Raw genomic sequence first — 13,847 nt, forward strand, 5'->3', positions numbered from 1 at the left:
AGCCTGTAACATGACAGTTAGGAGCTCAGTAGGTAGTTGGTAGTTTATCACTCTCCACTTTATCACTTTCCAGAGCTTAGTACATCTCCCCCATAGGGCCAAATGTAATAGGCTGTGGTAAAATCGGCAAAATCTCGGGACTTGCTGGCCATGCACATACCCCTTAGACTGGCCTGGTAAAGTGGTATTTCCAAGGCAGCCGAACAGATGATTATCACAGTGCAATGATAGAAAATAAGCCCAATTGATATATATATATATATATATATATATATATACACATCATCCCTATGACTCAGTTTAAATCCTTATGACTCAGTTTAAACAATTCTACAATTTACAGACAAACAATTTAATAGAAACGGATTCAGTGTGGAATAAGAAATGACTAGATCAATGGATTTGATCCAGGAAATTAATTTCCAAACTTCTTTGGACAGTAAAAGTCACGATTCACCAGTTCCAGCATTCTACTCACATGTGTTGGGAAGCATTTGGGAAGAGCTCTGAAAATTGTGGAGCAGAATCCTCAGGACCATGTGGAGCTGCGTGGCTGATGACCATCATTATTGGCCTATGAGGGTACATCTTCTTTGATATCTTAAAGTAACTAATGCTGTCATTGGTAATTAGATCTGTGAAATAATCCTAGAATATAGAGAAAAAACAGAGCGATTAATTTTATTGATTTTTTAAATTCTCCTCCAGCAGCAAGAGATATTAATAGACTAAAAGTATACAGACATAAAATATAATTTACTTCTATAACGATATAATATACAATATAATATATAATAATATAATATAATAAATTATGATATAATAGTAGATATTGGAGATGATTCTGAGTTGGGAGCAAAGCAAAAATAAAAAAGAAGTAACTTTGTATCTGGAACAAATCATGTTGCAATGCAAAGGGGTGCAAATCATACTTGCCAACCTTTGGTCTGCCCCCACTGCAGGGCTTCAGTCAGGTCGGCACCAAGGGTGGGGTAGCAGAAGTAGGTGACACTGGGGGGGGGCGCGTCGTGATGATGCATTGACATATTTGTAGTCCCGCCCCTGCTGTACAATGCAGCAAGTACTGGCATTGTGATTCAGCAGGTGTATTCCAGGAGATCTGGAGGTGGGTGATCCCAGGGTCATCTGCAGAGGGTGTGGCACTGTGAATCATGTCATCACAGTCATGCACACTTCGCTGCAGAACTTGTAACTTTTAAACAGTACGCATGAGTTGTTGTATCATTCCATGAAATGCAAAATAGTACATTTCACTTTTCTCTAGAAAATAATTAAAATATTTTTAGCCATTTGCTTTCACTTTAAAAATGGTATCACAATAGAAAAACACATACTGTACGTACAAATGAGTGTAATCCTAGCACTAACAAGAAAGGATGTATGCCACCCTGATTACTTCCAGATACCTTTCCGGGCAACACCTATATAATGTGCCAAGTCAAACCTTTGATATCCTGCAAAGTGCTATAAACAATGCTTAGAAGCTTTCAGTGTAATGTCAGCTTTTTGATTAATGGTCAGAATAGTTTCTTCTTTCATTCAACCCTACTTTCTAAAAGCAAGTTCTCAGACCAAAATAACCTGCCTTACATGAGAACCTCACAGCATTAGGGTGCAAACGTCAAAAGATTACGATCATTATAAACTGCTGTGGAACATGGAATTATAGCAATTTAATCTGCGGAAAGGATTATCAATTAAAGACACACAACCTATTTTCCACTGTAAATAAATGAACTAATCCAAATTATGATATATTGAAGAAAAAGTACATAGAATATAGGTGTATGCCTCAGTTTTATTATCTATAGTCAGCAACAGTATAAAAGCAAGTGCAGTGGATTGGACAAAACAAACACTAATATATCAACTTTATGCTAGTACTAATATATTTATATAGCAGCTCTATATTTTTTTTTTATTATTTTCAGATTTAACGGTTTAAACAGCTAGGGATAATTGGATTTTTAACCTTAGCACTACCAATGGGACTTGTAAAAGCGTCACTAGTGTACAAGCTAAGATCGTTAAGGCCGGCACGATCATTGCGCTCACACAGCTGCAGTACTCACATTAAAGGGAAAGCTGATTTGCAAATAAGTGGACTTAACCTATAGCCAAGATGGCTCGCGGAAATTGTGGGGCTCAGGGAAATTGAGGAAATGGAACAAAAGCGGAGGAGGTTGGGAATGAAGATGAATTTTTAAATTAAACCACCTGCTACTACTGCTGGCCGTCGGTCTCATGCAAGCCTCATTTGGAAGCCGGCAAAACACAAGTGGTCGCATGATGTGTACTTATTCCTCACAACAGCTGCAAAAGCAGAGCCAAGGAGACAGGATTTCTATGACTGCTGTGTTCTGTGAGCCAGGTGTTTTTATATTACAGAGCTGCCACTGCTACTATTTAGCCAGGTAGAATAGAATCCTATAGGATTAAATGACATTTGTGAACACTGTAAAATCAACACATTAAGATGCTTTTACAAGTGTCAGTTTCTTTTAGAAATGCATATTGGGACTGTTCATTCAGAGTTGGAAGCAAAGCAAAAAAAGTATGTAACTTTGTCAGGGCCGGATCAAGGATTGTGGGGGCCCCGGGGAAACTAAGTTGTGGGGGCCCCATAAAAAATGGCTACTGCCATGGTAAAACGCATGGTTTAGAGTGGGGAGATTATATATATATATATATATATATATATATATATATATATGATAGATAGATATAGATAGATAAGATAGATATATAAATTGAGATAGACCTATATAGATATATTTATAAAGATATATATATATATTTTTATATATATATATATATATATTTTTTTTATATATATATATATATATACATGCAGTATAGATAGAGAGGGGGGGAGGTAGGAAGGGACAGGGAGGATGAGAGAGGGAGGGAGAGGTGGAAGGGAGAGGGAGGGGGAGAGAGAGAGAGAGAGAAGGAAGACAGAGAGGGAGCGACAGGGAGTGAGATAGAGAGAGAAGGAGTAAGGGGAGAGAGAAAGGGAGGGAGGGAGAGAGAAGGGGAGGGAGGAAGGAACAGGGAGGGAGGAGACAGAGAGGGAATCTGGGCAAAGAAGTAGTAAGGGGAGAGAGAAAGGGAGGAACGGAGAGAGAGGGAGGGAGGGAAGGAGAAAGGGAGAGAGAGAGGGGGAGGGAGTGAGACACAGAGGGATGGGGAGGGAGACAAATAGGGACAGAGGAAGAGAAAGAAAGGGAGAGCGGGGGTGGAGGTGACAGAGGGGGAGAGAGAGAGGGAGGAAGGGAGCGCACACAAACCTCTGGCAGCTGAAGCAGGCAACCAATCAGCCTTCTGATGGGGGCGGGCACTTCACTGCATTATGGCCCGCCCCCTACCCGTGCACCCGCGAATCGCGGCATTATGTCAACAAGGGGACGGGGCTTCCATAGAAAGCCACTGTTGGGTCCGTAAATCAGTGGCAGTGAGACTGTGCTGTGATGCTGCTGGGACCGGAAGCCGGCCAGGTGAGTGGACAGGTTCCAGACAATATTTTCGACTGTGGGGTGCCTGGATGACCGCCCTATTCACCCCTCCTATAATCCGGCCCTGAACTTTGTATCTAGAACAAACCATGTTGCACTGCAGGTGGGGCAGATATAAAATGTGCAGAGATTTAGATTTGAGAGGGGCGTGTTCAAATGGAAATCTAAATTGCTGTGTAGAAATACAGCAGTCCAGCATAAGTGGGCTACATGCAAACTATTTACCCTGCATGCGAAAAAATCAACGTATTTTGCACCCCTTGCATTGCAACATGACTTGTTGCAGATAAAAAGTGACTTACTTTTTTTTTGCTTTGCTCCCAACTTAAGCTGCATACACTTAACGATAAGCTCCATGAGCGATATCGTTAAGTGTTTCCCCTACACTGCCGGCTCAATGTCGTTAACTACATTGAGCATACACACTGAACGATATCGTTAACGATATTGTTTAGTGACGGCACCCTCCCTCATCCCCATACTTGCAGAACCTGACGATATTGTCAGGTTGCTCTCCAAGTACAGGAGATGAAAGACATCGTTAACGATCCGCGCGATCGCACATTGTTAACAATGTTTTGCATACAGACTGGACGATATTGAATGCAATGAACGATAATGACTCCTTCCTATAGAGAAGGAGTGGGTTTGCGAGCCCGGAGCGGAAGCAAACACCATCTGAAGATGGCGAATTCTCCCGCACTCAAACTCCGAAAATAATGTATTTTTGGCGCTTGATGAATTCTGTCCCCATACTAGTATATGGGGACCCTGGGCCATTCTGCAAGAGGAAGGTAAGTAGGAGATAATTGTGATATCTCTTGCTACACCTTCTTGACGAATGGCCCGATAACTTAATTTCTACAATTGCAGGTGAAAATTGTTATTTTCTCCTGCTTTTATAGAAATTAAGTGATGATGAATAGACCCCCTTAGACTACAACTATGAGACAAACACCAATCTTTCTGCACAGCATGTGGTTGCTATAGAATGAGACATCCACCTTTCTACTAGACAGTATGCTGCAATGGAAAAGGACAACCACCAATCTTACCACACAGTATGCTACTATATGATGCGACATACCCCATTCTTACTGCACAGTATGCTGCTATAGGAACACCAACTTACACAGTATGCTGCTATAGGATGAGACATACCCCATTCTTACTGCACAGTATGCTGCTATATGATGAGACATACATCATTCTTACTGCACAGTATGCTGCTATATGATGAGACATACCCCATTCTTACTGCACAGTATGCTGCAATAAGATGAGACATACCCCATTCTTACTGCACAGTATGCTGCTATATGATGAGACATACCCCATTCTTACAGCACAGTATGCTGCTATATGATGAGACATACCCCATTCTTACTGCACAGTATGCTGCTATATGATGAGACATACCCCATTCTTACTGCACAGTATGCTGCTATATGATGAGACATACCCCATTTTTACTGCACAGTATGCTGCTATATGATGAGACATACCCCATTATTAATGCACAGTATGCTGCTATATGATGAGACATACCCCATTCTTACTGCACAGTATGCTGCTATATGAGACATACCCCATTTTTACTGCACAGTATGCTGCTATTTGATGAGACATACACAATTCTTACTGCACAGTATGCTGCTATATGATGAGACATACCCCATTCTTACTGCACAGTATGCTGCTATATGATGAGACATACCTCATTCTTACTGCACAGTATGCTGCTATATGATGAGACATACACAATTCTTACTGCACAGTATGCTGCTATATGATGAGACATACCCCATTCTTACTGCACAGTATGCTGCTATAGGAACACCAATCTTACACAGTATGCTGCTATAGGATGAGACATACCCCATTCTTACTGTACAGTATGCTGCTATATGATGAGACATACCCCATTCTTACTGCACAGTATGCTGCTATATGGTGAGACATACCCCATTCTTACTGCACAGTATGCTGCTATATGATGAGACATACCCCATTCTTACTGCACAGTATGCTGCTATAGGATGAGACATACACAATTCTTACTGCACAGTATGCTGCTATAGGAACACCAATCTTACACAGTATGCTGCTTTATGATGAGACATACCCCATTCTTACTGCACAGTATGCTGCTATAGGATGAGACATACCCCATTCTTACTGCACAGTATGCTGCTATATGATGAGACATACCTCATTCTTACTGCACAGTATGCTGCTATAGGATGAGACATACCCCATTCTTACTGCACAGTATGCTGCTATAGGAACACCAATCTTACACAGTATGCTGCTATATGATGAGACATACCCCATTCTTACTGCACAGTATGCTGCTATATGATGAGACATACCCCATTCTTACTGCACAGTATGCTGCTATAGGATGAGACATACCCCATTCTTACTGCACAGTATGCTGCTATATGATGAGATATACCTCATTCTTACTGCACAGTATGCTGCTATAGGATGAGACATACCCCATTCTTACTGCACAGTATGCTGCTATAGGATGAGACATACCCCATTCTTACTGCACAGTATGCTGCTATATGATGAGACATAACCCATTCTTACTGTACAGTATGCTGTTATATGATGAGACATACCCCATTCTTACTGCACAGTATGCTGCTATATGATGAGACATACCCCATTCTTACTGCACAGTATGCTGCTATATGATGAGACATACTCCATTCTTACTACACAGTATGCTGTTATATGATGAGACATACCCCATTCTTACTGCACAGTATGCTGCTATATGATGAGACATACACAATTCTTACTGCACAGTATGCTGCTATAGGAACACCAATCTTACACAGTATGCTGCTATAGGATGAGACATACCCCATTCTTACTGCACAGTATGCTGCTATATGATGAGACATACCTCATTCTTACTGCACAGTAAGCTGCTATATGATGAGACATACCCCATTCTTACTGCACAGTATGCTGCTATAGGATGAGACATACCCCATTCTTACTGCACAGTATGCTGCTATAGGATGAGACATACCCCATTCTTACTGCAGAGTATGCTGCTATATGATGAGATATACCCCATTCTTACAGCACAGTATGCTGCTATAGGATGAGACATACCCCATTCTTACTGCACAGTATGATGCTATATGATGAGACATACCCCATTCTTACTGCACAGTATGCTGCTATATGATGAGACATACCTCATTCTTACTGCACAGTATGCTGCTATATGATGAGACATACCCCATTCTTACTGCACAGTATGCTGCTATATGATGAGACATACCCCATTCTTACTGCACAGTATGCTGCTATAGGAACACCAATCTTACACAGTATGCTGCTATAGGATGAGACATACCCCATTCTTACTGCACAGTATGCTGCTATATGATGAGACATACACAATTCTTACTGCACAGTATGCTGCTATAGGATGAGACATACCCCATTCTTACTGCACAGTATGCTGCTATATGATGAGACATACACAATTCTTACTGCACAGTATGCTGCTATATGATGAGACATGCCTCATTCTTACTGCACAGTATGCTGCTATAGGATGAGACATACCCCATTCTTACTGCACAGTATGCTGCTATAGGAACACCAATCTTACACAGTATGCTGCTATATGATGAGACATACCTCATTCTTACTGCACAGTATGCTGCTATAGGATGAGACATACCCCATTCTTACTGCACAGTATGCTGCTATATGATGAGACATACCTCATTCTTACTGCACAGTATGCTGCTATATGATGAGACATACACAATTCTTACTGCACAGTATGCTGCTATATGATGAGACATACCCCATTCTTACTGCACAGTATGCTGCTATAGGAACACCAATCTTACACAGTATGCTGCTATAGGATGAGACATACCCCATTCTTACTGTACAGTATGCTGCTATATGATGAGACATACCCCATTCTTACTGCACAGTATGCTGCTATATGGTGAGACATACCCCATTCTTACTGCACAGTATGCTGCTATATGATGAGACATACACAATTCTTACTGCACAGTATGCTGCTATAGGAACACCAATCTTACACAGTATGCTGCTTTATGATGAGACATACCCCATTCTTACTGCACAGTATGCTGCTATAGGATGAGACATACCCCATTCTTACTGCACAGTATGCTGCTATATGATGAGACATACCTCATTCTTACTGCACAGTATGCTGCTATAGGATGAGACATACCCCATTCTTACTGCACAGTATGCTGCTATAGGAACACCAATCTTACACAGTATGCTGCTATATGATGAGACATACCCCATTCTTACTGCACAGTATGCTGCTATATGATGAGACATACCCCATTCTTACTGCACAGTATGCTGCTATAGGATGAGACATACCCCATTCTTACTGCACAGTATGCTGCTATATGATGAGATATACCTCATTCTTACTGCACAGTATGCTGCTATAGGATGAGACATACCCCATTCTTACTGCACAGTATGCTGCTATAGGATGAGACATACCCCATTCTTACTGCACAGTATGCTGCTATATGATGAGACATAACCCATTCTTACTGTACAGTATGCTGTTATATGATGAGACATACCCCATTCTTACTGCACAGTATGCTGCTATATGATGAGACATACCCCATTCTTACTGCACAGTATGCTGCTATATGATGAGACATACTCCATTCTTACTACACAGTATGCTGTTATATGATGAGACATACCCCATTCTTACTGCACAGTATGCTGCTATATGATGAGACATACACAATTCTTACTGCACAGTATGCTGCTATAGGAACACCAATCTTACACAGTATGCTGCTATAGGATGAGACATACCCCATTCTTACTGCACAGTATGCTGCTATATGATGAGACATACCTCATTCTTACTGCACAGTAAGCTGCTATATGATGAGACATACCCCATTCTTACTGCACAGTATGCTGCTATAGGATGAGACATACCCCATTCTTACTGCACAGTATGCTGCTATAGGATGAGACATACCCCATTCTTACTGCAGAGTATGCTGCTATATGATGAGATATACCCCATTCTTACAGCACAGTATGCTGCTATAGGATGAGACATACCCCATTCTTACTGCACAGTATGATGCTATATGATGAGACATACCCCATTCTTACTGCACAGTATGCTGCTATATGATGAGACATACCTCATTCTTACTGCACAGTATGCTGCTATATGATGAGACATACCCCATTCTTACTGCACAGTATGCTGCTATATGATGAGACATACCCCATTCTTACTGCACAGTATGCTGCTATAGGAACACCAATCTTACACAGTATGCTGCTATAGGAGGAGACATACCCCATTCTTACTGCACAGTATGCTGCTATATGATGAGACATACACAATTCTTACTGCACAGTATGCTGCTATAGGATGAGACATACCCCATTCTTACTGCACAGTATGCTGCTATATGATGAGACATACACAATTCTTACTGCACAGTATGCTGCTATATGATGAGACATGCCTCATTCTTACTGCACAGTATGCTGCTATAGGATGAGACATACCCCATTCTTACTGCACAGTATGCTGCTATAGGAACACCAATCTTACACAGTATGCTGCTATATGATGAGACATACCTCATTCTTACTGCACAGTATGCTGCTATAGGATGAGACATACCCCATTCTTACTGCACAGTATGCTGCTATATGATGAGACATACCTCATTCTTACTGCACAGTATGCTGCTATAGGATGAGACATACCCCATTCTTACTGCACAGTATGCTGCTATAGGAACACCAATCTTACACAGTATGCTGCTATATGATGAGACATACCTCATTCTTACTGCACAGTATGCTGCTATAGGATGAGACATACCCCATTCTTACTGCACAGTATGCTGCTATAGGAACACCAATCTTACACAGTATGCTGCTATATGATGAGACATACCTCATTCTTACTGCACAGTATGCTGCTATAGGATGAGACATACCCCATTCTTACTGCACAGTATGCTGCTATAGGATGAGACATACCCCATTCTTACTGCACAGTATGCTGCTATAGGAACACCAATCTTACACAGTATGCTGCTATATGATGAGACATACCTCATTCTTACTGCACAGTATGCTGCTATAGGATGAGACATACCCCATTCTTACTGCACAGTATGCTGCTATAGGAACACCAATCTTACACAGTATGCTGCTATATGATGAGACATACCTCATTCTTACTGCACAGTATGCTGCTATAGGATGAGACATACCCCATTCTTACTGCACAGTATGCTGCTATATGATGAGATATACCCCATTCTTACTGCACAGTATGCTGCTATAGGAACACCAATCTTACACAGTATGCTGCTATAGGATGAGACATACCCCATTCTTACTGCACAGTATGCTGCTATAGGATGAGACATACCCCATTCTTACAGCACAGTATGCTGCTATATGATGAGACATACCTCATTCTTACTGCACAGTATGCTGCTATATGATGAGACATACCTCATTCTTACTGCACAGTATGCTGCTATATGATGAGACATACCCCATTCTTACGGCACAGTATGCTGCTATATGAGGAGACATACACAATTCTTACTGCACAGTATGCTGCTATAGGAACACCAATCTTACACAGTATGCTGCTATAGGATGAGACATACCCCATTCTTACTGCACAGTATGCTGCTATATGATGAGACATACCTCATTCTTACTGCACAGTATGCTGCTATAGGATGAGACATACCCCATTCTTACTGCATAGTATGCTGCTATAGGAACACCAATCTTACACAGTATGCTGCTATATGATGAGACATACCTCATTCTTACTGCACAGTATGCTGCTATAGGATGAGACATACCCCATTCTTACTGCACAGTATGCTGCTATATGATGAGACATACCCCATTCTTACTGCACAGTATGCTGCTATAGGAACACCAATCTTACACAGTATGCTGCTATATGATGAGACATACCTCATTCTTACTGCACAGTATGCTGCTAAAGGATGAGACATACCCCATTCTTACTGCACAGTATGCTGCTATATGATGAGATATACCCCATTCTTACTGCACAGTATGCTGCTATATGATGAGACATACCCCATTCTTACTGCACTGTATGCTGCTATATGATGAGACATACCTCATTCTTACTGCACAGTATGCTGCTATATGATGAGACATACCTCATTCTTACTGCACAGTATGCTGCTATAGGATGAGACATACCCCATTCTTACTGCACAGTATGCTGCTATAAGAACACCAATCTTACACAGTATGCTGCTATATGATGAGATATACCTCATTCTTACTGCACAGTATGCTGCTATAGGATGAGACATACCCCATTCTTACTGCACAGTATGCTGCTATATGATGAGACATACCTCATTCTTACTGCACAGTATGCTGCTATAAGATGAGACATACCCCATTCTTACTGCACAGTATGCTGCTATATGATGAGACATACCCCATTCTTACTGCACGGTATGCTGCTATATGATGAGACATACCCCATTCTTACTGCACAGTATGCTGCTATATGATGAGATATACCCCATTCTTACTGCACAGTATGCTGCTATATGATGAGACATACCTCATTCTTACTGCACAGTATGCTGCTATATGATGAGACATACCCCATTCTTACTGCACAGTATGCTGCTATACGATGAGACATACCTCATTCTTACTGCACAGTATGCTGCTATAGGACGACATACCCCATTCTTACTGCACAGTATGCTGCTATAGGAACACCAATCTTACACAGTATGCTGCTATATGATGAGACATACCTCATTCTTACTGCACAGTATGCTGATATATGATGAGACATACCCCATTCTTACAGCACAGTATGCTGCTATATGATGAGACATACCCCATTCTTACTGCACAGTATGCTGCTATAGGAACACCAATCTTACACAGTATGCTGCTATATGATGAGACATACCCCATTCTTACTGCACAGTATGCTGCTATATGATGAGACATACCCCATTCTTACTGATTGTAAGCTTGCGAGCAGGGCCCTCTTACCCTTATGTATGTCATTTATGTATGTCTTTTACAACCCAGTATAATGTTAATGTTGATGTTGATTCAAATTATAAAGCGCAACGGAATTTGCTGCGCTATATAAGAAATTGTTAATAAATAATAAATAAAAAATAATACTGCACAGTATGCTACCACAGGATGTATCAATAATCCTTCCTGCATGCCGGCTATAAAATGCGACATACACCCTCATGTTAGCTATATATATAATTGCATTAGTTAACACCAAATGCCTGCTTTGTATATATTTTAAAAGAAAATACTCATTACACTCTCCTTAGTATATATTATAGGATAGGTACCCTTACTCTCTAATATTAAAGGATGAAGCATGCTCTAAGGGACCTATTTATTAATATGTGCAGTCGTGTAATAACACTGTTTGCAGCGATGACAGTTGAGGTATGAAGGTTATTTATGAAGAAACCCATGCCAGGACAGCAGCACCGATCAGAGGGTGTCCTGACATGTTCTGACACTGCACATACGCAGTCATAAGGGTCAGTGGCGTAACTATAAATTTTGCTCCCCCAAGCCGAAAAAACTCAAGGCGCCCCCCCACCCCAAAAAAACAAACATACCCAAATACGACGTTTATTTTGTGCGGCTTCATGTTCATGAAACAGTTATGTGCCTTACACATTATGACACACTAGTAATGCCCTTTATAACACATTATGCCACACCAGAATGCCCCAATAACACATTATGCCACACCATAATACCACTTACAACACATTATGCCACACAGCAATGCACCTTACACATGCCAAACAGTAATGCCTTATAACAAATTATGCCATGTCGTAAAGCCTCTATTTCACATTATACCACATAGCACATTATGCCACACAGTAATGCCCCTTATACATTATTCCCCTTATAACACATAATGCAACACAGTAATGCCCTTAATAGCACATTGTGCACACAGTAATGCCCATTACACTTTATGCCACACAATAATGCCCATTACATACCACCCAGACAGATCTACTTCATCAACCCTCCTCTCAGTCTGTCTCCTCAGCTCAAGACAGGTTACACAGTTTTTAAGTCCATGTAAAACCAGATTATTGGGAACAAAGTTTATAACCTATTAAATTAGTGCCCCTTATACAGTGCCCCCTGTAGTTGTGCCCCATATGCAATGCCCCCTGTAACAGTGCCCCTTATGCAATACCCCCTGTAGTAGTACCCATTATCCAGGGCCCCCTGTAGTAGTAGTCATTATCCAGGGTCCCCTGTAGCTTTGTCCATATGCAGTGCCCCCTGTAGCTTTGTCCCTTAAAGTATTGCCCCTTGTAGTTGTGACCCTTCGAATAGTGCCCCATCAAGTAGTGCCTCTGTAGTTGTGCCCCTTCAAGTAGTGCCCACTGCCCCCTGTAGTTGTGCCCCTTCAATTAGTGCAGCCTTTAGTTGTTCCCCTCTACTTACCTGACACCGTGCAGGCTGCAGATGTCATCCAGGCTGTCTATCCCGACTCCCGCGCTGACTGGATCAATTGATCCAGCAGATGCAGCCGCTCATGTTCCTCACTGCAATACATTACTGGGAATGCTGGCCTCCAGGGCCGGATTAAGGTTTGTTGGGGGCCCAGGGCAACTAATTTGAAATGGCCTTAACCAATAAAATGGCACTTTGCCACAATATGTCCAAAATATCAATGTTATTTCACACTGCCCCAGTATAAACATTATGCCACACAGTGTGCTCAGTATGTTGCACAGTGCCACACAGTATACCACACAGTGCTCACATTATGCCAATGTCCCCATTATTAGTATTATGACACACTATTCCCCCAGTAGGCCACACAATGCCTCCAGCATTAATGTTATGCCCACAGTGCCCCCATGATGCCCCACAATACCTCCAGTATAAATATTATTCCCACATTGTCCCCAGAAATATGCCCAATGCTTCCCCCAATAAGACAAATGCCCAAAACTGCACTATGCCACGCAATGTCCCCATTCTCTCTCACCTCACCCCCACACTTAATATAATATATTTAATTTTTTTCTCTGCCCTCAAACCCCATCCCTTAGATAAAATATATCATTATGTTCTTACTCCTTAACAGTTTTACTCACCCCTGCTAAGGAGGGTGAGTTGTTGTCACAGTTTTCCAACTGAGTTGTGATCCCGGCATCCCGCATC

At 41.4% G+C, this 13,847-nt stretch overlaps 1 protein-coding gene across 4 annotated transcripts in view; it reads right to left on the reverse strand.

Annotated features, from left to right (window-relative positions):
* The window catches only part of SULF1 (sulfatase 1), a 133,713-nt gene that overhangs the window by 45,923 nt on the left and 73,943 nt on the right, over nt 1-13,847 (reverse strand). For all 4 annotated transcript variants that reach the window (XM_088471478.1, XM_088471476.1, XM_088471477.1 and 1 more), the window contains one exon: nt 479-648. In XM_088471478.1, coding sequence (XP_088327604.1) covers nt 479-648 — 170 coding nt within the window. The remainder of the gene's footprint in view (nt 1-478; nt 649-13,847) is intronic.

The sequence above is a fragment of the Taudactylus pleione genome, unplaced genomic scaffold (genome assembly GCF_031769625.1).
Source record: "Taudactylus pleione unplaced genomic scaffold, aTauple2 ptg000114l, whole genome shotgun sequence".
Classification (NCBI taxonomy): Eukaryota; Metazoa; Chordata; class Amphibia; order Anura; family Myobatrachidae; genus Taudactylus; species Taudactylus pleione.